At 50.2% G+C, this 27,314-nt stretch overlaps 1 protein-coding gene and 1 long non-coding RNA gene across 17 annotated transcripts in view; one reads left to right on the top strand and one right to left on the bottom strand.

Moving 5' to 3' along the window:
• The first annotated feature begins 241 nt into the window (after nt 1–241).
• On the top strand, nt 242–20,517 carry LOC143436873 (uncharacterized). 6 transcript variants are annotated; one of them, XR_013106645.1, is made up of 6 exons: nt 242–7,487; nt 7,700–7,968; nt 12,701–13,494; nt 14,977–15,140; nt 16,659–16,814; nt 17,780–20,517. It is a non-coding gene; the product is annotated as an uncharacterized LOC143436873 (long non-coding RNA). The 6 variants fall into 6 exon arrangements; XR_013106647.1 differs by lacking the exon at nt 7,700–7,968 and having other exon boundaries at nt 252–1,041; nt 12,701–12,916; nt 13,120–13,494; XR_013106646.1 differs by lacking the exon at nt 7,700–7,968 and having other exon boundaries at nt 256–1,041; nt 12,701–12,916; nt 13,244–13,494.
• Nucleotides 17,105–27,314, bottom strand: part of Ttc7b (tetratricopeptide repeat domain 7B) — a 219,320-nt gene continuing 209,110 nt past the window's right edge. For all 11 annotated transcript variants that reach the window (XM_076921409.1, XM_076921413.1, XM_076921419.1 and 8 more), the window contains one exon: nt 17,105–18,100. In XM_076921409.1, the coding sequence (XP_076777524.1) occupies nt 17,879–18,100 (222 nt within the window). In that variant the 3' untranslated portion in view covers nt 17,105–17,878. The remainder of the gene's footprint in view (nt 18,101–27,314) is intronic.

Raw genomic sequence — 27,314 nt, 5'->3', positions numbered from 1 at the left:
ATCTCAGACCAACCAGACAGCATTGTCCAAAAGACCTACTTTCAGCAGCACGTTGAGTCCCCCTCATCTGTAATCAGGAGCTCCTGGCCATGTGGACCGCAAGTGAGGAGAGCTGTGAACTGGTAAACTGTATAAGCCCTGACCCAGATTGGAACAAACAGGAGGCAAGAGGCAAGAGCAAATTAGGAGCACCCCTATGGTGCTTCTTCAGCCTGTTTGAGAATATGAGGGAGTGTCCCCAGTGGCCCAGCTCCCAGTGGCACCCACATGCCGAGTGGATGAGGGGTTAGCATGTAACAAACTGTTCCGGATTGCTACAAGGATAAATGCAGAAGTTTAAAAAAAAAAAAAAAGAGCCAAGACCCAGGAGATGGCTCAGGAAGTTAAGGGCTAGCCTAGGCTACAAGCATGAGGACGTGAGTTTGATCCCCAGCACCCGTACAAGGTATTCTTGAAATCCTAGCTCTGGGGAGGCAAAGACTAGAGGATCCCTGTGGCTCTTTGGTCAGCCAGCCACAATGAATCAGTAGGGTTTGGGCCCCAGGGAGAGATCTTGCCCCTAAAAATAAGGGGACTGCTTCTGAAGTTGACTTCTGACCTCTGTGTGCACTTTCATCTGCAAGGCCACACCCACACATAATACGGTTATAAAAAAATAAAAAAGCTGGGTGGCCACGCCTTTAGTCCCAGCAGAGGGACTGGCAGGAAGAGGCAGGAGGAGCTCCAGGTTCTAAGGTCTGGCAAATAAGTCTACAGAATGCTGGGCCCCTATAGTGGCTTTTGACCTCCAACGTAAACTGGAGACCTTATTATGTTGGTCTGTAAAATGGGCTGTGGCAGCACCTGCCTCCCTCTCCGGGGAGAAGATTAGTCATTGTGTTATTAACTTCTTATGCCTGAGCACTTGAAGAAGATGTGTCAGGGGGGATAAAGGCTTCATGCAGGTAGCTCTTCAGTTTGTTACTGTTTGTTACTGCTGTTCACAATGCAAGTGGGGTTAATACGGTCTCGTCTCGTGCACTTCAGTTTTCAGTGAGCCTGGTGAGTCCAGAGGGAAACAATACAAGCAGACAAAGGGTGGCATACATGGATGTGTGGTCCTTAAAACAACTGAGAAGGGGTTATGCCGGTGTCCAGGAGGAATGAACAATTCGGTTCTAATTATCTATGCAGTGGGATGCTTTCCGGCATGGGAGGACACAGGGTAGAAGTGCTGGCGCTGACCTCACAGTAAGGGATAAAAAGGCAGCCACCTGGGAAGGGTGCATCTCTGCAGGGTGGTGAAAGCGGTGTCTGTGCGCAGGCTGTGCCAGGGAGGGTGACCTTGAATGTGGAGGAGGCTTCTCTTTGTGAAGGGGTTTAAGGTTGTCTTACGTTTCTTTATTATACTTCTGTTTAAAAATATCTTGGCTTTGTCATTGTTTTGAAACAGGGTTTCACTATGTAGCCCTGGCTAACCTGGAACTCACTATGTAGACCAGGCTGGCCTACCTCTACCTCCTTTGCGCTGGGATAAAAGGCCTATGCCACCATATCCGGCCATGATTTTTTTTTTAAATGTAGGTTGTTTTTTGTTGTTTGCTTTGTAAAGCTCCTGGAAGTTACTTCCTTTGTTTATAAAGATCAACACAGAGCTGGAGAGATAACTCCATTGGTAAAGTGTTTGCTGTACAAACACAAGGACCTGAATTCAACCCAGAGCACAAACACCCACAGCGGTCGGTGAACCCAAGCCAAAGAGGGACCCTGTTTCAAAAACTAAGAAGAATGGTATTCCTAAGAAACACCATCTGAGGTTATTTCCATGGGCAACATCTGTGTGGGCTCCACATGCATATACACACACACACACACACACATGCATGCATGCTCACATATACACATACATACATGTACACACATACATACATGTACACACATACATACAAGCACACACATGTGTGCACACACATACGCATGCACACATACACACACACACACACACACACACACACACACACACACACGGGGCCTAAGATTCTGGGTCCAGAACAGGGATGCAGCTGGGGTGTAATCTGGGGTTCTCAGTGAGAATCCAGTCAACATTAGTGGGGTGGAGGACGCCCGGCCATTAGTGAAGGACACAGGAAAGGTTCTGGTGCACAACAGAGAGGGGACAGGTTGAAAAGCTGGCTGCAGCCTTGGGAACTGACAGGCCAGGTGTAGACTATCAGAAGTGCCCCGGTTTGAGATGGGCCTATTGCTCTTAGCAACTCCCATTTGGGTACAGTCCCGGGGAGTACCTGGGAAGGGAGGGGTTGTGGGGTGACCACCTGCCTGTTTTCTCAAGGAGACAGGCCATGGAGGAAGAGGCATGACCACAGAGCAATAGTCTTCCCTATTGGGACTTCCTGGGGCTGACGCTGTGGGTTCAGGGCCTGGACTACCTGGGAACATGTATGCCATTCTCCCGTATCTGCTGGACTTCTCTATCTATGGCTACCAGTCTGTCATCATCCCAGAGGCAAAGACCACATGCCACTCTCCAGAGCTGTCAAGTCTTTCACACAGAGATCTGACCAGGTGGTACCGTGGAAAGGGGGCTACATTCTCCTGAGTTCCAGCTACCTGTCTCTGCTGATGTCCCATTACCTGAAGGAGGAAGTACTAACTGCCTAGGATCATGCCGAAGCCCTGAGATGTACTGCAGATGTTTGTGGCCTGTTCTTTACACTATGACAGTGGCTCCCAACCTATAGGTCTCTATTCCTTTGGAAGTTAAACAATCCTTTCACAGGGGTCACCTAAGACCATTGGAAAATACAGATATTTACATTATGATTCATAACAGTAGCAAAATTACAGTCATGAGGTAGCAACAAAATAATTTTATGGTTGGGGGGTCACCGCAACATGAGGAACTGGGACATGAGGGTTGTAGCTTTGGGAAGGTTGAGAACCACTAGACTATGAAATGTTTAGTTAGACGAACCCCTCTACCTACTTGATGCCCGTAGCAGCTCCTGCCATCTGTAATGACCTCAAATGCCATCAGACATTTATTGCCAAATGACTCTTGGGATGGGAATCACAATGACCCTAGGTCTGAACCTTGGATCTATGGTAATCTTTGTGATTATCAGCCCCTTTTCCAGGACAGAGTCTCCTCATTTTGAGCAGGCCCTGCCCATGGAAGGAAGAGATCAGTCACAGGACATTCGGACCCTGTCCGTGTCGTCAGCTGGCTCTGAGCCAGGAAGATAAGCTGAGAGTTCACTCTCTGCCTACCTCTGCCGGCTCTTGGCTGTGGCGGGTGAAAAGCCTCAACTTTTTCAATGACACCTTTATTTGGCTTAACAACTGTTCCCACCCCTACGTACAGGGATGACAGTCTTACCAACATGCAATAGCATGGAGGGAGGTTAATCTCAGTGGGTCACCATTCCCATGTCCCTCACTCCCAGTCCCTATACTCTCACAGGTCAGAGTCATTGGAGGATGGCAAATTATTTGTAACGCTATTTTAAGACAGAAGTCTTATGTCACCCAGACTAGTCTTGAACTCACTATGTAGCTGGAGATGACCTTGAGTGTCTGACCTTCCTGTCTTTACTGTCTGAGTGCTAGGGATGCCAGTGCTTACCACCAAAGCTGGTTTATGAAGTGCTGGGTACTGGAGCCAGCATTCTGAACATACTAGTCAAGTGTTCTTCTAACTGGGTCACATCCTCAGGCCCCGTACGGCACATTATTACCACTCAAATGCACCTTGGTGGAACCCCTCTCTCAAAAGGGCACTCCCAGGATAGGATCTGAAGGACCACTAGGATGTTAGCAGAAGCCATCTGAGGTAGGCAGATGACCCATGCACAACTGCCTGGAGGGCCGGTTTCCATGTAGCTACCTTGCTGGAGCTGTCCATGAAGGGACCCAAGGAGTACCAGGCATCCACAGAGTCAGGGACCCCAGATTTGTATATCTCAGAAGGGCTACGTGCAGAACTCGAAGCTTGGGTACTGGCAGAGCCCAGTGGGCTTTCTAACCACACCAGAAAAGGGACACATCTCCACAAGGAAAGGTTGTCGCTGTTTCCAGGAGAGGGGATGCTGGATCACATAAGTGAGATTCACGCTCAGGGCCAGCCAGGTTACTTCTACTCTGCCTTTGGTAACTGAGCAACAAGGCGTTAGAATTTCCATTCTAGAAGGACTCGACACCGGCTATATTCAACAAACCAGCTTCCCAAAGGACTTCCTGAAGATCCGCCCTGTGAAGGGTTCCTATTGCCCTGTGAGATCCCAGGAATGAGGCCCATGTCTCTGGGAGGGGACTCAGGCTGTGCCAGGGCGGTGCATTCATCTGCAGCATGCACAGAAGGCTGGCTCGTGAGGGTCATGGAAGAGGACAACTGGGAATGCAGACACTAGGTGTGTTACAGCACCAAGAGCTGTAAGCGTTAGGTCTTTAGGTCTGGGAGACAGTGACAGTGTGACCAACATTCAGGTTCCTGAGATGGGTACAGACCAGGAGAGTAGTCTCTCCCCCCCCCAACCCCCCCTTTGCTTCAAGAGAACAGTTTCAACTTTGGAGGCTCAGCTGCACTGGAATCCAGGATTCCCCCCCCCACACACACACACACACTTCCTCAGGAAGTTCACACTCCTGCCCTTCTTTGTCCTCTGCCTTCAGACTTCCCCCTGAAGGAGGGATGGAGGATGGCACTCTGGAGCACAAGTGGTAGACATTTTGGGACCCTTTGCTTTTCACTCCCTAACCTGCAAACTTGGACTTACTCAAGGCGGTGGGAGACAGATTTTCCCTTGTTGCCAATTTGTCCCCATCAGGACCACTCTTTTTGACAGCTTCTCTGCTTGCTGGACTCCTTTGCAGCTAGGGGAAGCCATTGGCACAACATCAGGCAATGCTACATAAGGGAAGGTCTATGGGAAGACTTCCAGTTCTTCAGAAGGAGGTTCTGCTTCTCCATGAAGAATGAATGTGGCAAGAGAATTTTCTTAGGTCGCCTTACTCTTTGTTTATGATGAAGCACAGATATAATGTCTAGGGGTGACAGCAGTCACCCTACAACTATGTGGTTCCAGCTTAGCCCTGAAGGCATTGGGCAGAGAGATTAGAAACAAATTGGGTCCTCCATGACCTTGCCAACCTTTCAAATGATCCTGAGACCACCTGTGCCAGGGTTAAGTGGATAATTGCTCTATACGTGGTTTAGTTAGAGTCTCTTGTTTGCACACCAGAGAAGCACTTGAATGCGTGTGCTCAGTGTGAGCACCTGGCTCAGTGCCTAGCACACAGTGGGTCCTCAGGAAACAATGGCTGCTGCCACCACTATGTGTGTGCAAGTTGCTTACTCTAGTGAGTGTGCGCAGATGATAGATCTGTGGCTTACACACACAAGGACCTCTGGGGTCAGGAGGTTGCTTAAGTCCAGGAAGTGTCACTTGGCTCAGGCAAGTGGGCCACTCCCTCTGCCTTGCTGAGAGGCAGCTTCCATGACTGTATGCTGAGAATGAGGGCAGAGTTTTTAGTTAGTACTCTGGGCCTCACACCTCAGAGACAGAGGTGAAACTCAATTTCCATATGGGGAAATTGAGACTCAAAGAGGCCCATGGAAATGCCAAAGTTGAAAGCCAGGAATGGTGAACGTGTGAACCTCACGCAGACTCTGTATGTGGGAGTGCTGTGTATGTGCATAGTTGAGTGTGTGATTGTACAAGGACGTGTGGTCAAGGGTGCATGTTTGTGTATGTGTGTGTGTGTGCAAAGGTACACATGCAGGGCTGTGTATGCAGAGGTATGTGTGCAGGGATTTATACATGTGTGTATAGGGTGTGCATGCATGCAAGGGTCCTGTGTATACAAAGGTATGTGTGTACATGGGTGAGTGTATGTGTGTGTGTGCAAAGGCACATGTGCAGAGTATGTACACCTGCAGTAACCTGTATGCAAGGACTATGCACTTATGTAGAAGAACATTCACGAGTATATGTGTAAGGTCGGTATGTGGGGTGCATGCATGTGTCCAAGTGCATGTGTGCAATCGTGTGTGTGTGTGAGCAAGAGTGCATCTGAAGTGTGTTTACATGTGTAGGGTATGTGCATGAAGTCCCTCCTCTAGTGTGTAGACAAACCCTTATATTTTGAGGGTGTCTGTTCTCAGCCCTGGTAGAGTGGAGGCACCTTGTACATCCCAGGCTCCCAGACTCCTGGCTCTACAGGCCACCCCTGTGCACCTCTGACTCCTTAGAGCCCAGTACTCCCCAGGGCTGCAAGCTCCCTAAGGCTGCCTCCTGCTCCCTTCTTCAAAACACCAGCAGCAACAACAGCAGCACTGGCAGCAGCTGCCCCCTCCTGGCAACCAGCCTGGGCCTGACCCGTCCAGCTGCTGAGGCTCCCTTTAGTGGGTGTTTTCTGGGATCTAGACTTCCTCTTCCTCTCAGCATCTTCCAGGCTGAGTAGCTAGTCTAGTGTGTGTGTGTGTGTGTGTGTGTGTGTGTGTGTGTGTGTGTGCATGCACAGCTGCTCCTCCCGAAGGTTTCCGTTTCCTGGGAGGCCAGTCAATCAATACCCATCAGGCCATGCAGCACCCTCTAGGCTTCTCCAGCTGGGCTCATTGGGCTGGGACCTGCATGAGCAGGAAGGCAGGTGAAGGAAGTCCCAGGCACCTAGAATCCCACGTCTGCCCCTCCTCACAGAGCATCCTAGCTTCCCAGAGGACAGGGTCCACTGGACCTTGAACTTTGGCATATTGGTTGTCCTGTGCTGGCCAGTGCTAGGGAAGCCTGCTAGCCTCACCCTGCAGGAATTCTGGTTTTGTTTGTTTGTTTGGGGTTTTTTAAAACCTCATCCTCAGGTCACACCTGCCAATGTGAGGCAGCTTCGACTCTGGGGTCACCAGCCCTCCAGCTACCGGGCCTCCCTCACCTCCACAATCTCCTCATCTGCCCCTTCAGAAAACTCACAGTCTTGTCCTAGTATCCTCCCTACAGGGAGGCTTTGATCCAGCCTGGGCCCAGAGCCAAAAAGTCATTAAAACAAAGAGCAGCCAAGGAGAGGGGAAAATCTCCCTTCTGGCTGGAGAAAGCCAAACATTGTAACACTCCAGGCTCAAGCTCTCCCGGGAGCGCAGAGAGGGTGGAGGTGGGGAGCAGGGCAAGTACAGCGGGAGTTAAAGCAGTGGGAGGGGTAGTTTGAGGGTAGCTCCAAGGCTGATGGGCAGAGTGCAGAGTCTGCTGCGGCTTGGAGAAACACCCTGTCCTTGGGGGACCATAATCTTGCTGAGTTGGACACTAGAGGCTGGCATGGAGTCCCTGGTTCCTGATGTGTCCCATAGCTAACAGACATTGGGGAGGGAGCATGATCAAGGCTCTGTGTGTGTGTGTGTGTGTGTGTGTGTGTATGACAGAAACTCAGTTTGAGGCAGTGCGGGGACTAGAATCGAAACCTGGCTGTGTGCCTGCTATGAACCAAACGCAGTGCTTCTTGAGGTGTGGGGGTGGGGTTGGGGCATGGGGAGGCTTGGGGAGCACGAGGGGGTGGCGTGGGAGGCTTGGGGTTTGTGGGAGGCTTGGTGGGCATGGGGCAGTGTGGGGGAATGTGGGGGAAGCACCGGAGCGTGAGGTGTGGGGGAGTGGAGGGCGTGGGGGAGCGGAGGGCATGGCATGGGGGCTTTTCATCATGATCTGATTTGATTTTACAGGGAGCGGCAGTAATTTCCCCTCATCCACAGTGGAGTCGGGTGGAGGCCAGAGGTGGCCTTTGCAGAGCCAAGGTCACACAAGATTCACATCGAAGCTAGGACTGACACACAGGGTCCTTGAATCTGGTGTTGACGATCATGTGTCATGGCGAGGATGGTAGAGGCTGACAGAGTCCTCTGTTCCCTCCCCACACCTCTGAGCCTGGTGGGAAAGGGCACCAGAGTACTGCCTGCTGAGTTCTTGTGTGTTGCGCTTGGCACAAGGGCAGGTATTCAGTGGGCATGGCATTTAGTTGAATGGCAGGCAGGGTCAACATCATATTAACAGCTTGCTGGCTGAGAGCCCAAGGGAGAAACTGGTGTTCGTAGAGACGGTGTGGGGATGGATGTTCAGGATGCAGAGGCCCATAGAGGCGATTTGAAGGGCAGCGTAGCCTAAAGCTAGTCAGAAAAATGGGCTACAGATTGTGAGAGGAGAGACCCCATTCCGGAAGCCCTGTAGTGTGGTGGCTTCTGGGGCAGCGGCTTCCGGTAGACACTTGGTTCTGATTGGGTGTGGTGGAGACCAAAGGGCTAAGCTTTCCCGTCTGGACCATGGACTGGGCCTTCCACTCTTTCCCAGTTGCAGGCCTTTCTCTGGCTTCTTGAGCCTAATGCTAAAAGCCTACTCTCGTGCCTGTCCTTCTGATCGTTCACCACTTGGTTGGATATTCTTGGGGAAGGCTGGGGAAGGGCAGGGTGGAGCAAAACCCTACTTCCCGTCCTTATTTAAGCCACAGCGGGCTCCCCAAGCACTCTTAGTGAAACCAGGTATCACCAGAGAAGCCCACTCAGCGTGGGCGCCGTGGTGTGAATGATAGAAAAGCTAGGCCTTCGGCTTCAGGCTTTGGTTGCCAGGGTAACTGCAGCCCATGGCAGGAGGCCTGGCAGCTAAGAGGAGGCGGGATACTGGCGTGCTGGGGGGAGGGGGGGAGGGCGGCTGTCAGCTCAGCCCCCTCCTTTTTCTGCTCCAATGGGGGAGTGTGTCGAGCTGGAGTTTGTGTGTGTGTGTGTGTGTGTGTGTGTGTGTGTGTGTGTGTGTGCGCGCGCGTGCACCAGCCCACAGTCTAGGTCTAGGGTTAGCATAACTTGGGGACATCAGCAAAGCTGTGCACTTTCCCAGAGACCTCTTCTTAGAGTAGGGTTCACATTAGTGATCTCTTTCTCAGTTTTATTTGTTTGTTTTGTTTTTATTATTGTTGTTATTTGGAGACAGAGTCTTACTATATAGACCTGGTTGTTCTGGAAGTCACTATGGATACTAGCCTGGCCTTGAACTCACAGAGATCCACCTGACTCTGTTTCCCAAGTGCTGGGGCTTAAGGTATGCCAGGCTCTAGCAGTGTCTTTTAACTTAATCGCTCTGTAAAAGCCTCAGGCAGTGAGAATGAGGGCTTTAATGTGTGAATTTTGAAGGGGTTGTAGCAAAGATTATTAACTATAAAAACACAGCCATAAGCTTGGGGCCTGGCCACCACTGTCAGAACCATATGGATGTTGTATCCATCACCCTGTCTTAAGAGTTGACTAGTCTTGTCCCAAGCCCCTGGAGCCTGACTAGGATATTCCTCCCTCAACCGACATGTCCGTTCTACCCACAGAAAGGCAGCTGTGTGAGACTCCACTCGGGACTCCCACCTCCCGCTTGTTTCTGAGACACTTTTGTCTGAGTGTGTGTCACAATGCCACTGGAGACTATTTTGTGCATATGTTTATATGTATGCATGCAGCTTCATGGGTGTGCCATACAGGGGGAGGCTAGAGGTCAGCCTCAGGCAGTGATCTTCAGGAGCTTGGTGTCTGAGGCAGAGTCCCAGGCCCGGGACTTGTCTGGTAGGCTTGTGAGGCCAGGAGTCCACTGGGTTGGCTTCCTCAGAGCTGGGATTACCAACTCCTGCCACCACTCCCAGCGTTTTTATGTGGGTTCTCGAGATTGAACTCACGAAGCAAGAGCTCTGTTGACTGAATCTTCTCTCCAGGACTTGCAACGGGAATTTTTGAAGTAAGACAGGCCCAGGCTGTTAGATTAAATAGAGCAGGGACCATGACTGAGACGTCACTTGCCTTAGTGTCTCTGACTATAAGTGGGGGGTGCTTTTCCGCGGTGATAGGCCCAAGCTTATTCTTGTAGGTGTGTCTGTATCTCTTCCAAACCAAAGAAAACTCAAACCCACAAGGCCAGTTTCTCTCTCCTGCTTCCGACGAGAGGCAAAGTGGTCCCACTAGCTGCTTGCGTTGGGGGCTAGACAGCAAGGGACAGAGCAGGTATCTGGGGCCAGATTTTGAGAATTTGAAGGTTCTAAGTCATTTTGAAATTTAGGTTCTTGGAGTTTTGTCTTTGGGGCTCTGGACTCTCAGAGATTAAAACTGAGCCTTCAGGATTGGAAGAGAATCACGTGCTCAGGAAAGGTACCTTAAGACTCACCCATAGGCATCACCGTCCAGGCCTCTGTCAAGATGACCTGGTGGCTGAGGGGGTCACTGAAAGAGCAGGCAAAGGTCTTCACTCTGGACTGACAGAGCCTCTCAGAACCTATGCCATTTGGGAAGGCCTAGCCTTTGCTCCCCCCATCTGCCGTGCTCCCCAAGGCTGGGGTGTGTCTGCAGAGGCACGGGCAAAGGAGCAGACCTGCAAGCTGCTGTCCATTTATCTCCTTGTCAAAGGCTTGGGCCTTGTGTGGGACAGCATTGTGCTGATGTGTTCTGAGCACCAGGGCTTGCCTAGAAAGGACAAAAGCTTGACTGTGAGGGAAGAGCCTCCCAATCCTTCATTAGAAACGTCACCAGTAAATTCCATAGTCCTTACAAGGATACTACCCTTTACATATTTCAAGGTCTGCCTACCTCCTCCACCTGGCTGGCATGGTGTCAGCTCTGGGGATAATAGGTCCAGGAAATGGAGACTCCCTTCCAGATGGGGAAACTGAGGTAGTGAGAAACAATGCAAGGCAACAATGCATGGGCTCATGGGGCCCAGTCCAGTGAGAGTCGATGATGGGGCACTGCTGTCCAAGCCACCGTGTGCTTCTGGAAGCCCGGCTTTCAGTAAGCTGGGAGACTGGGGTGGCCAGAACAAGTAAAGGGTCCCCATGGGCTTGTCCTTGGCCCCTGACCCAAGCACCATCTGGCTGAGCCTTTACTTCCTGAGCTGGCTGCTAGAACAGGCTGGGTTGCTGGAACCCTTCCTAAAAAGGAATCGGGCTGTGGTGGCCCAGGCTATTTTTAGCCAATTGTGTTGAAAATCCCAAGTGCATGTAGCATCACGTGTTTTCTTTTATAGAGGGGAAAACAGGAGATTCCCACACCCTCCCCAAAATGGGTCGTGTCCTTGGGAGGAGTCTCTGTCACCATAAGAGCCCAGCAAGTAACCTGCCTGTGGCTAACCAGCCTGGGAGTTCTGGGTTCAGGGCTTCTGGTTCACAAAAGTCCTAGCGCTGACCTAAGTTCTTGGGGGTATGAGGTATGTGAGGATAGGCCCATATTTCAAGTAGGAGCTGGAAAACTGTCTTTAGCCCCATCTCTGTGTCAGTCCCCATTGTTTTAAAAAATAACCTCTGGAGCTAGAAAGATAATTCAACGGTTAAGAGCACTTACTGCTCTTTGAGAGAACTGTTCTTTGGTTTTAAGCACCCACAGGTGGCTCATAACCAGTAACTCCAGCTCCAGAGGATCTAGCACCCTCTTCTGGCCTCTGAGGGCACCTGCACTCATGTGCACAATACCTACTCCACAGGCATATGCACATACAGAATTAAAAATAAATCTTAAACTATAACTTCTAAAGGTATAACTGGCATCAAAGAATCTGTCCATATTTGTAGTGTCTAGTGTAACATGTGTGGATATATATCTACTGCTGTGACGTTATCACCATGATTATGACAGTCAACCTACCCATCACCCCCAAAGTCTCCTTCCCTTTCTGTGACAACTGCCTCGATGCCCCAGGCCCCCTGGGATTGTTCTCAGTGACTGTGGGTTTTAGCGCCTAGTTTCTGGAGCTGGAATCAGTGAGATCACATAGCATGCTCTGGCTGAATGGCTTCTCTAACTACCAGCAGCATCTTGAGATTCGGCCATTTCTTTGCATGTACCTATCATTCATTCACCCCTTTGTCACCAATGACATCTCATTTCAAAGGCACAGCACAACTAGTTGCCTGTCATCTTTGGGCAGATACGCAGAGTGTTTCTATTTGGGGATGTTACATACAGTGGTGTTGGAGGCTTAGGTACCAGCCCTTGGACGGGAGTGTATTTCCTTTTCTGTGGGGTAAATGATGAAGAAATTCTTGAGTCTTTGGATTTAAGTTGCTTTTTATTTTGTTTTGTTTTCTTGAGACAGGGTTTCTCTGTGTAGCCCTGGCTGTCCTGGAACCCATTTTGTAGACCAGGCTGTCCTTGAACTCACAGAGATCCGCCTGCCATTGCCTCCTGAGTGCTGGGATTAAAGACGTACACTGCCGCCACCACCACCATCGCCAGTGGGTTTTTAACAAACCACCCAAATATGGCGTTTCCTAAATTTTCTAAAATGGCAGCACTATTTCCCATCCAATTTCAGCACCCTTTCCAGCAATGCTTGCAACCGTCTATCTTTTCTTTTTCTTAATTGTTTATTTTATTTTTCTTTACGTGTGTGTGTGTGTGTGTGTGTGTGTGTGTGTGTGTGCTCGCCCATAGCATACATGTGGAGGGCAGAGACAACTTGTGGATGTTGGTTCTCTCCTTCTGCCATGAGGGTTCCAGGAATCAGAATTACTTCAGGGATCTCAAGTAATCAAGCTTGGCAACATGTACCTTTACCAGTACAGAGCCCTGCCCTGTATTTTCAAACGGACGTCCTGGGAGGGAGGCAAGCAGCAGTGAAATGTGGCTTACATTTACACTTCTTCCATGACCAGCGGTGTTGGGCATTTCATCACATGGTTGTTGCTGATGGGTTTTGCCCTGTTTCCACAGGGAGGCCATGGATGGGTCACAGGGTCAGGTGCATCATGGAGGCAATGCAGGCTGTTTGAGGAGTCACCTCCTGGCCCAGAGTCTCAGGTTGTTCATCTGTAACTTGGTGAGGACCCTGAGCTACCTCTTGTATTGTGTTCAATTCACTTGAGTCCATCCTGGTGTGCATGGATGACAGATAAGAAATTCTGATCAGAAATCTACACCACAGTGCTGGTGAGTTGGCATCTGGAAGTTTGTACTCAGAAGACTGTGGGTGGGAGACAGGTATTAAACTCGCCCAGAGGGTTTGAAGTGTCTGAAATTAATGGTGATAAGAATGAGCAGTTTGGAAGTACTAAGACTTGAAGGGGCCTCCTCAGGTATGTGTTAGAAATCTAACAGCATGAGAGCGGTGTTAAGAGGTGTGTTCTTTGAAGGTGGTCCGCTGTGGGCACTCCTCGCGTGTGCGTTAATGCTGGTGTGATGGGAGTGAGTTCGTAGAGATGAGTTGGGCTTCTCTTCCATCCTCCCTCTCTTGCTCCTCCATCATGGACAATACAGCCATCCTCTTCAGATGCTTCTCCAACCCCACCTTGGATCTTGCAGCTTCTGCAACTGGAGACTTTGCAAATGCAGGAACCATGCTACTTCTGGCTTTGGAGATGGAAGGAGGCATATGAGGAGGTCAGCCTGGAGAAGTAGGACACTGTGAAGCATGGCTTTTCCCCTGTGACACTCAGGTGGAATTCATCTTGCCTTTGCCTTGGTTTTTGCCCCATAGAACCTACTTCAGACTTTTCCAGAGGTGCAAGGTAAGAGATGTGTGCAGTTTCAAGGGGCTGATGCAACTTTGTAGCATTTGGTGCTAGCAGTGAAAGGACAGTGATATGGTGTGTGAGTATTTTAGAGTAATAGGAGAGAAACCTCACCATTAAAGCAAATGGCAGGCAAGTGTATTGCCCGGCTCAGAGTGACTATAAGGAAACACTGGCATCTAGCTAACCCAAGAACAAAAAGAGGTTTATTTTGCTCACGGTTTTGGCGATTCATGGACATGGTGCCTGAACTGGCTCTGGTCCAATGAGGATCTCATAGCAATGAGCATTGGAGGGAACACAGACGGAGCCAAGTGGGCATGTCTCTAACAGGAAGAGGAGAATGCTGGGTGAGGCCAAACTGGGTGGTTTTTGTAACAAGCCTCTTGTGAAAATTACCGAGGAGGACCACCAGAACAATTTCTCCTGGGCACACCTCCAATGACCTAAGACCCCCAGTTAGGCCTCTCCTCCAAAGCTTCTACCACTTTCCACGGTGCCACGCTGCAGAACAAGCCTTTGAACACCAGGGCCTTGGGAGATGCTCTGTTCAAACCACCGCCAGCTTTGTCCCCTCTCAGGAGTCTGCTTCCTGCAGATGGGAGCAGCCAGACATAAGGGAGCCTTTCAAAAACACTGAGGTGAAATTTGTGAAATCTCTCTAAAAGTTGAGAGCCAGAGAATTTGAAATTAGAAAACACTACTTAAAAATATCACTGGTCTGAGCTCTGCTTACTTTTTATTTTTATTTAAAAAAAAAATCACACCTATCATCTGCCTATCTATCTATCTATCTATCTATCTATCTATCTACCTACCTACCTACCTACCTACCTACCATCTATGAATCTATTGTCTGTCTATCTACTTACCTACTTATTTGTGTGTATGTGGAGGCTGGAGGACAATGTGGAAGGGTCAAGTCTCTCCTACCACGTGGGTTCTGCGGATCAAACTCAGGTAGTCAGCCCTGCACTGGGCCATCTTGCCTGTTGTTTTTTACTGGTAAGGTTGACACTAGTTACCTCCGGACAACTATGTGTGTATGGGTGTGTGCGTGCTGGTCTCAGCTCATGGCGGCTATACAACAGGCACCACTCTAGGAGAATGTTGTATGAGGCTAGTCACATGCTCAGGGTTGATATTCACTCTGAATCTTAGCAGTGATCTGTTCTCCCCGTCTGGTACATGAAGAAGCTGAGACTCTGAGGCCTACTGAGAGGGTCCCCAGGTCTGGGGACCAGGCCTGGGCTAAAACTCCAGCCCAGCTGACTCCTTAGGCCAAGCTTTGGGTCTCAGGGCTCTGCCTCAGGCATCTGTGCTTGAGCTTCACATCATCCCTGAGACGCCAGCAGCTCCCAGAGCCCCCCCACCCCCCTCTGGGGCCAAGAAAGCTGAGGAGGTTTGAGACTGGTGGACAGGATGGGCCAGGACCTGTGTCAAACACACTCTGTGTCTTCACCTTGTCCCTCACCATAGCCTCCGTCTCCATGAATGCCAGGATGTTTATCTTGCCTTCCACATTCGTGAATCCATCTGGGTAGCAGGAGACTATGGAGTATCCTGGGGAACATTCATCTTCAGCCTTGTATGAAGGAGGAAACCCTTGATGGGATTGGCTTGCTTGGGCTGGCAAGCATGGGGTAAGTGGACTAGACTAGTCTATGAATATGTCCAGCAGTCCTGAGGGGAAGTCACTGTCTTCATCTTGGAGAAGAATGTTCCTTCTCCATTAAAGGTAGCATAAATAATCATAGTTGGGATGCTAGCCAGATCTGTATGACCCACTGCCCAGTGGTCACTAGGGAACCCTATTGTTCTCAGGGAATGTCAGGGGTCAAATGGCAGACAGGGAACGGGGAACCACGTTGGAGGCTGTAGATAGCCAGACAGCCATCAGGGGCTCCTGGTGGTGATGGTGGAGCAGACCTGCAGAAGGTGCCTACTTCCTTCTTGCCACATCTTGATTCCAACCCCAGTCAGGGACTGTGTCTAGGAGTCCTGCTGGCAGGTCTAGCACCGAAGCTCTGGATGGTAGTCCTGTGAAGTGATTGAATCCTCCGTGTTCCAAGCCTGGTACCCCACAACCCTAATAGCTGCCTGTTGACTCAAGTCTTAACTCAACAGCATGCTGGGAGGAGCAACTGTTCCCATTTGGCAGTAAGCTCTGAGAGGGACAGACTCAGGGTCACCTGGGAGGTACAGAGCTGGTGGGGTTTCCCGGGGCAAGACCTTACAGAGCAGGCCAGAGCTGGGTTATTTGAAGCTCCTGTGTCTGCATGAGACGTCTGCAGGATGTCCTTTTCCTGGTTCTATCTGGTGACTGTGATGTGTGGGTGGGAATAGCAGGAAGTGAGTGACCAGTGGGGCAGCAAAATTGGCAAGAGCAGAGGCAGTGTGGAGAGGCTGCCTCCTCAGACACAGCATGGCTCCCTTGCGTGCGTGCGTGCGTGCGTGCGTGCGTGCGTGTGTGTGTGTGTGTGTGTGTGTGTGTGTGTGTGTCTGAGACCCTGTGAATCCTGTCAACTGCAGGTCTCCCCAGACAGGACTGTAGCCAGGTCTTAGGGTCTGGAGCCAAGTGTGTGGACACTTTTGGAACAGGTAGAAGATAGAGAAGAAGACTGGAGAGGGGGGAAAGCAGAGGTAGGAACAGCTACACAGGAGACCATGGTCACCTGGCAGAATGCTCCAGGCTGCCGCTTACCACATTACAAGATCCCCTCACCTCTATCTGTGGCTTCGAGAGGTGGCTGGGGGAGAGGCACAGATGAAGCTGGCTGAGATCTTTAAAGTGGCTGATGTTGGAGTGCTCATGAGTGAAGGACATCAAGGAGAGGTGGCAGGCCACATGACTAGCTTCTGTTAGAAAGTCCCTTCTACTGCCCCAGGCCCTCAGTGTGTCACCAACTCCACCCTAGCGTGGCTGTGCTGGTGGCTTAGTGCGGAATGTTCTCTGGGTTCTGACTTTTGCTCCAGCTGTTCTTGCCTCTTTTGGGGGGAGGGGTGCCCCTCCCTTAGGGATCCACCTAGTTTGTTCCAGCTTGTGTTGCTTTATAAGGTGTCCCTGACTACCCTCTCTGAGATGACTATGTGGCCCCTCACTATGACCTTGCTTTATTGTGACCCTCTACCATGTCTACATTCATCTGTTTTCCCTCAAGACTTGTCTAGGTCACAGTCAGCATTATTGGAATTACGGCATCTCACACATGGCCTGGTCCCCAAAGTCTCCCTGCATAGGGCAGACCCTGACATCTGGCAAAGGCAAAGCCTCAGGCTACATCTCAATGCCCTTTTATGCCAGGTAGTTTCCCCAGGTGAGTGTCTTAACCCCATGTCTCCTCACCCATGAATGAATGAATGAATGAATGAGGTGCTAGAGGCCAGGAAGGAGAAAAGAACTCACCCAGCTCAGACTTGGAGTAAGGAGCCAGCTTAGACCTGAGGCTCTTCTCCGTAGCGGCATCCCACAAAGCTGGTGTAGGACCCTCCCTGTGCCCAGGCAGACTGTTCAGAGCAGGCCCCGGAATAAAAGAGTCTACACCTTGTAGATGAGCCAATGGCTGTTCTCCGGTTTGCCAGCTTTGTGAAAGACAAAAGCCAGGGGTCCATTTAAAAATCATTTTTTTATTAACATCATCTTCCTGTTTAGCCAAGTGTCTGTCATGTATAAGGAATGTCGGTAAATATTCCATTTGAAGCTTCTTTGTACATATTTCCATCGATAAATAAACTCTGAATTCACATAAAAAAGTTAAACTTAAATAACTCATATTTCCTTCTCTTGTAACAGCCATATATTGGTAAAATATAAATATTCTTAGACTCAGGGTTTGTTCTAAGGAGGAGAACAGTAATTCACCACATGGTACAACTGTTGACAATAAAACCGAGACGTTGTCAGCTGGTGTCCTGGCATGGACGAGTACTGAGGTGGGAAACAGAAAATTCACATTTGGTTTTGGGCCAGGGGAGGGGCAGAAGAGGTGGAGTGGTCAGAGGACAGGGCAGTTGCTTTCATTACAGCACTGATAAAAATAATCTGTTCTGCCACTGGATTTTAACCTGGAATATCTTCTACATTCACTGATTAAGTCCGTAATCATTTTACTTAGAACTCAGGTGTCGACTAACTGAATATGGCACATAATCCATTGGGAACATCAGTAGATTCAGAAGACAATCATGGATCTGGCAAAAACAAGAATGAATGAATGCAGGAGCGGAGAGCGATGATTCTGGGTTGGTGAGGTTAATCCACTCTGGTCATGTATCCATCCAGGGCCTCGGTACTGCAGATGCACCCACTGGGTGACAGGATGCCCCTGGCAGCTGGCACGGAGCATCTGAGCCTGTGTGGCTGGTGAGGCGGGTAGCCCGCTCAGAGCACACGGGGGATGACAGTGAAGGGCACGGCAGGGCTGCTGGCCTCCAGTTCCAAGGCTGTCAGGAAGCACTCTGTGGCCGCTGCATCGTTGCCCTGAGCTTGGAGGACCTCGCCCAGCCCATTCCAGACCTCATGGGCTGTCGAATTCACCTGCACTGCATCCCGGAGAATCTTCTCAGCGAGACTGTAGCGGCCCAGCTGGTGAAGGACCAGGGCCTGCAGAGACAGACAGTCAGACACTCAAGGAATGAAGCTCCTGCTCTGGGCACACAAGCTCTCACCAATTCCTGAGTTTAGGAGTAACAGTTTAAGACAATGTTAGACCTCATGGAACTGTTGAAATCCATTTGTCTTTCAACTACAAATAGGGCAATTGCAGCCAGATGCATGGCGCGCTGCATTCAGGGGGCTGAGGAAGTATCATGTGTGAGGTCATCCTGGGTTACAGGGAGACCCTGCCTCAAAACCAAAGCAAGCAACACCGCCAACCTTCCAAAACAAAACCAAATCAGAATAATAACCACACCACCCCCAAATTAAAAACCAAATGAAAGGCAGTTTTATATGGTTTATCTGAAAATGTCTCAAGAATGAACAAATTGGAAAGGTCGATAGTGACTCAGTGTGGTTGACCTGTCGTGTCCTAGCTGGCACCAGCCTGTATGGGAGGACATTGATCATCTGTGGCATCACTGAATACAACACAAAAAAAAAAAAAAAAAAAAAAAACCTAGTCTCTCGCCATAACCAAGTGCTTTATGCTAATGTACAGTGCTCAGCCCTGCTCAGCTGCGCACAGAAGTCACCTTTCCACTTTAGTCAGGGTGTCTGTGTTGATCCCCAAATATCTGACCACAGACACGTTTCCCAGTTGTGCAGGTCAGTAAGTGCTTTTTTATCTAATGGCCACACTCTTATGTAACTAGCCTTTCCTCTGTGTGGTGACACTGAGGTCATGGCCAGCCTCTACTCTTGAATGTCACACATCCACGGCCATCTTTCCAGAAAGTGTTACTCTGTCCTTTGAAATGGAATTTCACTGTGTAGACCATGCTGACCTATAACTTGTGACAATCCCCCGGCCTCTGCCTTCTAAAGTTAAGTACAGCCACTCTTTATTAGACTGTTAGTCTTTAATAGCTCCAGCAGCCTCTAGTGAGATGAACTTATTGAGAAACACTGTCGGTTCATAAACAGACATGGAACACTGATCTGGGTGGAAGATGAAAGATGGGGGGGGGGGTCTGGTGTCCCCGTTCCTCACAGTGGCCTTTGGTTATTTGGAGTCTCTTTAGGGTGAGTGTCTCCAAAGTAGCAGTCATTGTTAGAGGCCCTGACTCCTTCTAGAGGTTGCACACTTTCCTGTGGGGATTAGCTTCTCTGGTCTGCTGCTATGGAGGTCCCCCTCTGTCTCTGTTCTCTTCTTTGTGCTAAGATGAGTACCTCATGGTCCTCTCTGCTGAGATCTGTACTTCTGTGATAACCAAGGCTAGCTGATACCCCATTCCTTAGGACCCTTTAGATGAGTACCCTATGGTCCTTTCTACTGAGATCTGCACTTCTGTGATTACCAAGGCTAGCTGGTCCCGCACTTCTGTGATAACCCAGGCTAGCTGATCCCGCACTTCTGTGATAACCCAGGCTAGCTGACTCCCTTTCCTTCAGACCCCTTAGAAGACTATCTTCTACCACCATCATCTTGGAGTTTTCTCTGAATCAAGATCCTCTGCTCTACCTCCACATTTATTTATTTATTATTTTTGTGTGTATGTGTGTGTTTCTATGTGAGTTTATGTGCACCATGTGTGTGCAGGAGCCCACAGAAACCAGAATAAGGCATAGAATCTCCTGGAACTAAAGTTGCAGCTGCTTGTGAGCTGCCGTGTGGATGCTGGAGACTGCACCGGGTCCTCTGCAAGAGCAGTAAGCAATCTTAACTATGCTCCAGTAAGCCACACAGGCTCCCTCTGTTTCAGCATCATGCTGCTTTAGTTTCTATGAGTCATATTTTAACAGGATTAAAGTCTTTCCTCTTTACCATTTGCTTTACAATATTTCCTGATCATCTTTCCTTGAACTATTATGTGACAATCATTTGGTCAGTCCCTTTAGAAATCAAACTGTACTTACACCGAATCTCCAGGTGTGCATGGAGAAGCTGACATCTTTATGGTGGATAATTTTCCTGCCCAAGACTATGTATGACATATGGCCTGACATTGCACAGATATGATCCCAACTGTTGTGGTTTTGGTCTAATGCTGTATGTATTATGTTAATTTGGTTCCCAAAATTGCACGAGAATCTGCATGTCGAGGGACCCTGCCCCCAGTTGGTTTTGATTGGTAAATATAGTTGCTGGTGGCCAATGGCTGGGCAGGGAGACAGAGGCAGACCGTTAGGATTCTTGCGGCAAGGAGCAGGAAGAGGGAGAGCTGTCATGCTGGGGAAGGAGTAGGAGCCATGCCTGACGTGTGCCGGACTACAGCATAATCATTGTGTAGGTTCTGGGGAACTCAGCCCAAGAGGGCTGCAAGTAACTCAGAAATATCAGACAGAGTGTTAGCCATGTGGAGGTTTGGAAGTGGCCCAGCCATTGAGCTGTTTAAGGCATATTAAAATATAAGGCTCTGTGTGTGTGTGTGCGTGTGCGGCAATTTGAGTGGAGTTATTTGGGTTCAGCAACATCCAACTCTCCCAGAAAGCCTATTCTTCCTACACACGGCCTGTGTTTCCAAGGCAGGTCTAGTCTTCTCTCAGTCAGACTTCACCATCAGACAAGAGCAGTGGGTCAGGGTCTCAGAAGCAGCTGTGGCAGCTGTGGCCTGGGCCACATGCAGGTGACATCACCATGAGAACGGGGCAGATGGTGATCACTCAGAGCAGTTAGGAAGTCAGCACCTGCAGCAGGTAGTATCTAGGCCCAGAGGTTAACTCCAGCTGACCCCTCCTCAGGACACCTGCCCTGCACTACCAGCTCCTGAGCCACCTGCTGGGGAGAGCTGGTGGTCAGGGGGATGACAGCCAAGGAGCCTTGTGGAGGTCCTCCACTGGAGGTTCCAGAAGGGAGAACCATAGTTCTGGGGGGACAGGGTTCAGGGAGTCTTGGTGGGTGAGGAGAAGGAAGAGGAGGAAAAGGAGGAGCAAGAGGCAATGGCAATGGGAGGGGCAGACAGGCCATCACAGAGAGCTGGGCTCAGTGTGTATGGGTGTCTCCAGCCTCTCCATCCCTCTTAGAGAGGAAGGGAACTGGGTAGGTAGGGGGAGAAGTTCAGCCCTGGGGCTGGCCTTCCTGAAGGAGGAATACAACCACTGCAGTACAGACAGCAAATGCTTGGCCACTGGTTTCATTCTGCTGAGGCAGGTCCCCCCAGTCCCCAGGCTAGGAGCTTGGTTTTGATATGGCAGCTACTGAATATAGTTGCAGCCTACTATGGGCTCCAGGGAAGAGCATGTCTACACTGCTAAAAGTCCTATAGAGCAAAGCCTCAGTGTGTGGGAATGACTGACATCCTCGTGCTAGGTAGTTGGCTGGGGTGGTGGTGAGCCGGGTCTCTGTGGTCCCCTAGTGGTTAGGTTAAGGTTGAGACAGACTGCCACTCTCAGATGACCTCAGAGCTTCCTAAACAAAGTGTTCTGTGGAATTAATTCCTAAAGCCAGTGTGGTCTTCTCATAGGATTGAAAAGCAGGCCTCTCCCTATCTCCCCAGTGAGCCAAGGCCAGCTGGGAATCAGTCACACTATAGGAACCAACACAGCATGTTCTTGCTAAGCAAAAGATTGGCCAGAAGTGGCTGGCAATTGGCTATGTGACACAGCCCATCCATGCCCCAGAGGCGTTCTTTTGGCCCTAGTCTTGAAGAACAGCTCTGTAACAGAGCACCAACATCCCTTCCAGGCCCTCTCCAAAAACTGGAAGCCCCATGCCAGAGCTTTGCATTGAACTGTTCCCTCTGCCAGCTGGCAGTAGCCTTCTCATGGTTCAGCCAGGCTGGCTGCCACTGGATACAGTGCTGAGTCCCCTTCACTTCCCCAGCTCCCATCAGCCTGGCCCTTCCTGGTGGAACTCCAGTCCCATCAAAGTCCTGGGTCTCCCGATTTCCTGAGGAGCCCCTCAAGTAGGCTGGGAGCACTCTCGGCCCTCCAACAAGCAAGAGGGGGGGAGCTGACAGAATACTCCATGACCCTAGACTAGACTCCCTCTCCAGCATCAAAGTGGATACAACCAATGGGGTAATGTCCAGACTCATGTGATACACACAGGTAGGTGTAATTCAGGCCTGTCTTTAAAAGCCCTTATTTGGTGCTAGGTGCTGGCTCTACCCATCATCCTCGACCGCCACCAAGGTGGATACTACTACAGATCCATGCCACAGGCCGATCACCTGCCCTCATCTTGTGGAACTGAGATTGGAGCTATGATGCGTATGCATGCCCGTACCATCGGCCCCCCTCACTCTTGGAGAATACAAGGAAGCAGGAGCTACTTGCTAGTCCTCTTCATCAGACACAAATGCAGACAGCGTCCCAAGCTAGTAATTATTCTAATCAGGTGTTTTATACAAATAAGAGCTTGGTGATGCACCAAATTAGAAATAAAGGATTAAATTAAACCTGTTATTTCAAGTGAGATAAAATGGACTTGGCTAGTTTGAGGGCAATTAGCGTTTGCCTTTTTGTTGTGGTAATTGCTGCCCTAGACCCAACACCTTGCCACATGCCTAGGAAGTATGCAGGAGCATCAGGACGGCTGCGGTTCACAAGTCAGAAACCTGCAAGGCCAAATCTCCTCTGGGAATCTTGGACATCTCCATCTCCATGGTGCTCTGCCCAAGAGCAAGGGCAGCCATTTGCCAAGGCATGCAACAGTCTGTGCTTGTCCCTGGGTATTGGCATGGGGGGTGATATCCATGAAAGAGCACCCTTCTCAAAGAAGCCACTGCTAAAAGCTCGGGCTCAGCTGTAGTTGGGGCCAGGTGTCCTGTTTCCAGCTGGCTGTATTTTCCCAGCGGTGTCTGGGGAGTGAGAACTGGGGGATCTCCAGGCAGAGTATGGATGGCTCTTGCTCCCTCCCTGTCATTCCCACGCTGTCTCCAGCTGCCACTCACTGGACTTTTAATAGCTTTGTCCCAACTTCTAGGTCAGAAATGCCATCATTGCAACCCTGCAAGGAGCAGGGTTAGGGCAAGTGGCTCAAGGCAGTGATGTTTGGTGTCCTCAAAAACCAGAGGCGGACAAACACCCGGGGTCAGCAGCTCGGAAGAGTTTTCAGTGTACACGGAGTTGATGGTAGCGTCAAGAGTTTGCTGAACTGTCTGTGAGAGGTGTTCTAATTGCAGAGAATGCTCTCCAGCCCCAGTACCCCACTGGGCTTTGCTGTGGGTGATGACAGGACAAGGACTGGATGAACCCCATCACCTTAGCAAGCCCCGAAAAATCTTGGACTTAAGAATATGACCTAAGCATTAAGTGAGTACAGATCCAGACCAGTGCCCTGCCCTGGCTTTTCATGTGCTATGATGGTCAACTGAAGTAGTGTGAGACTGTCTGCTCCAGAGCAAGGTGGGCTCAAAGACACAGGCTTGATAGGACAGGCACAGGCTGGCTCTGTCCTCATGGCAACTAGATGATGAGGAGCAGCACACACCATTGATCAGAAAGAAGAGAAGAAGCTATGGATATTTTAACAAATGTTTCCTTAACTCAGAGACTGACAGTGAACTAGTTCCACTCTCAGAAGCCCTCAGGGAACAATGGCTTTGTCAGGATGGTTGGTAGTGGCTCTGGAACACAGAGCCTTAGGTGGCCCTGAGCCTCTCCACAGCTGCCTTCCTCCTCTGAAGCATTAGAAGAGCCGTCTGTTCTGGGCATGAGCACTCTGTGATGTAGCTCAGGGGACTGTAATCAGCCCACCCTGCTTCCCACTGCCTCCCACAGAGGATCTGAAGCAGCGGTGGTGGGGGCTGTTCTTGGTTTCTGTATCTGGATCCTAGTATCTATGGGTGAGGCCTGGTTTCCACTAGGCTGTCTTCTGTTTCCTTTGTTTGCTCAGAGCAGAGGACAGGCGAGTGTATGTGTCCAGGATAACTATGTCAGTCTGGCTCTGTGCCAGGTATCCTCAGTCCATCCACCTGCCTACACTCTCTGTCCACACTCACCAGAGCACACTGCAGGAGGGGCTTACACATTGCCCCTTGGCTTCCTGGAGAAGGAACCCAGGAGGTCAGGTAACCCTATCTTCTTGCAGAACAGAGTGCAGCTGGTTTTGCAGCTTGAGTCTATTTAAACTGTTTTAATCCAGTTCATGCAAAGGCCTTCCTGACAACCTTGTGCCCATTTCAGATGCAGAGCAGCAGGCACCCCAGTGTGTTTGCATCAGCTCTCTCCCTAGCACGTGGCTTCTGCCACCATCCCTGGGTGGCCTCCAGGCACACCAGTGAGGACAGAGCATTTATGAGGCTGCTCAGCCTCCAGAACAGCAAGGGCAGCTCAAGTTCTGCTCTGGGGACCTGGGCTGGAGGGCAGCAGCAGCGGGAAGGCTGCAGGGACAAAGGACAGCAGGGAAATGCCATCTGCCAGCTGCCAGAGCTCTGTCACACTGCAGAGAGGGACTTCTGCCAAAGGTCAGCATCGGGTTGAGGAGAGAGCTCTAGAACTACTGACTGAGGCCAAGCTTGGTGCTGTGTGGCCTTTCTCCAGGGCTGGGGTGACATTAAAGGTAACTTTCTCTAATCCTTGTGGCATCTGCCCTTCACACCACACTACAACCCCTAGCCCCACTTGAATGTCAAGACCCAAACAAGGGCTGCCTCTTCCTTCTCTCCTCCAAGCTAACTATAACTAATAATAATAATAATTAAAAAAAACCCAAACCTTGTAGGCAGCCCCTAGTCAGACCTGGGATATGGTATGCAAGGCAGGAAGGAGGAGGAGGTGTTGGCTTGGGGCAGGGGGTGGGGTGCACTTAGCATACACCCCTGAAGTTCTTCCTTAGCTGGTGCTGTAAATACCAGGAGAAAAGGCCTAGTGCCCCTCATGAAAGATCCCTGCTGTCCCACACACTCAGGCCTCATTCACAAGTGACATCTGAGGGCAGGAGGCTGCTTTCCCATGGGGCTGAGGGGGTTCCTTTTCCATGTCAAATGCATTACTTGAAGAAATGTGCCTTTCTGGGGCCTAGGCCTTCCAGCAGCAAACTAACTTGGGAGCAAACAAACCTCTTATTTTTGTATGCTTGAGAGTCAATCAGCTACAGAAACAGCAGTACTCAGCTGACAGGGGTTCTGGTCCCTGTGCTCTGTTCAGCAGGCGGCCTCTTTTCTTACATCTTCCTGTGACCAGGAGCTTGCTATTCCCCCAGTATCCCTGGCATTAATGGATCTCTAATGAGTCTTTCTCTCTAATCCCTAAACTCTGATGCTCTCCTGAAGTCACATGGGTAAGTCCCCTTCTGCTTCTACCTGGCAGCCTTTAAAGACCTGAAAGAACTTCTGGAATAGCCCCCCCCCTCCCTTTGGGCTTTACAGGGATGATAAATTCAAATCTCTCTCCATATAACTGCAGTCTGCATCATGTAGGTCCTCAGTGGAAGAGGTCTCACTGTGGGCTCAGAGAAAATCATGATTAAGTCCCTGGAAAACATGGAGATGGCTTTTTCTTTTTGACTACTTTTTAAAGTCATGTGACTGTCAGAAAGCAAAAATCAGAAAAAGGGGATTTATTTAACGTGGCTTCATTGGGAAGGGGAATAAAGAGATCAATAAGGCCTCACCCAGCCCTGGTCCATCTTCAGGGTTCTGAAGGAAGGTCATTTCTATACCCCATACTATACTCACTGCCAGGGCAATGGTATTGACAGCTGCCATACTGAAATATTTACAGTGACAACAAAGTCAGTATGTATCTTGAACAGATATATTTTCCCCCTAAACAGTCCCTATGGTGGGACTGCAGACAGAGCCACAGAACAGCATCTGTATTCCCAGGACAGGCTCTGCTCACTCTGCTACAATCAGAACAGCTTCTAGCTCTCTCCTCCCATCCATAAATGTACATGGAGAACAGTGGTTATCTCAGCACCACTGTGCCTGTACTGTATGTCATGCTAGAGACTCAGGGGCAGACTGTCACAGGGCCATACTTCCTATCCCCTGAAGAGCACAGGCCTGGGGGGTGGACCTGTTGAGTCTTGCCTTGGTCTAGTGTCCCGAGCAAAGCCGTGCTGTCTCTTAAGTGTGCAGAACCAATGTCTGCCCGAAGGAAGGAAGCTACAGGAAGTATCCCAGATGCCAAGATACAACTCTCCTACCCACCTACAAAGTGGATGGGAAGAGTGAAGCTTAGGGTCTGTGACCACTTAACTGTCAGGGAGGAGCTGTGACCCCAAGGTGGCTGTGAGACAGAAGCCATGCATCCAGTTCCTCCTGGTGGACACACCAGCTGCCTGGCTCTTGAGAGGATGAGCTCATTCCATAACCAGTCAAATGCCCAACAGAAGGCAATGAGGCAGAGGAGCAGGGTGTTATTGTGACCAACAATGTCAGGACCAGGCACTCTGCCTGGGCACACTGCCCTGGCCCCAGACAACTTTACTTGCCCTTGGGATTAATGTGCAATGATTGTGTTAATCAGGGAAGAGGGAGATGTGGCTTTTTATAATGGAAAGACACTGTATCTCAGCTCCTCTCTGAGGTCATGCTGTCTTAGAAAATCATATCTAAGGGATCTGGGTGCTGCCCCCTGGCCCCGAGACAGGGAACACTCAGTGGCCCTGGTGTCTGAGCACCTGGTGCTTGGTGTTACTGCAGGCAAGGGCTGTGGGCTGGAATTCAGCAGGGGGCTGTGGGGAATCCCAGCACCAGAGGGGTTTCCTCCCCCAGCAGCCTGAGGCATGATGCTCACAAATTCAGCCACCAGCAGCATAGAAGCAGTGTCAGCCCCCGCAGCTCTGCCTGGTGTGCTGACCCACTTGAGGAAGTGTCAGACCAGCCAATCCTAAGCAGCATCAAAGGACATCCAGTTAGCAGACAGCCAGGGCCACTGATGGGGGTGAAGACAGTGATAAGGAAGCCTTGGGCTTCCCCAAGATGTGGGGATGGTATGCACCTGTCTTACTCTGAAACTGGAGGTAGTCCAGTCCCTGCTAATAGTCCAAACTGAACCTCCAGCTTCCCTCCCCCAACTGCCATATTAAGCTAGTCCTTTGCTGCAGTGAGATGAGCTCATAGGCTGAGCCTGACTTGCTCTTAGGAGAGAAGTGCTTTGGTCCTGATGCTGTGCTAACTGCCATTCCCTAAGCAGTGTGTCCTATTCTGTGGGTGCTACCTGGCTGCCCTTACTGGTACTTTTCCATTGGCAATGGCAGGAGACTCCTGTTGACTTATTTATACATTTCCCTGGTTGACCTATTTATTTATTTATTTTCTATCTA

The sequence above is a fragment of the Arvicanthis niloticus genome, chromosome 23 (assembly GCF_011762505.2).
Source record: "Arvicanthis niloticus isolate mArvNil1 chromosome 23, mArvNil1.pat.X, whole genome shotgun sequence".
In the NCBI taxonomy this organism is placed as follows: domain Eukaryota; kingdom Metazoa; phylum Chordata; class Mammalia; order Rodentia; family Muridae; genus Arvicanthis; species Arvicanthis niloticus.
This window is presented reverse-complemented; position numbering and strand designations above follow the sequence as displayed.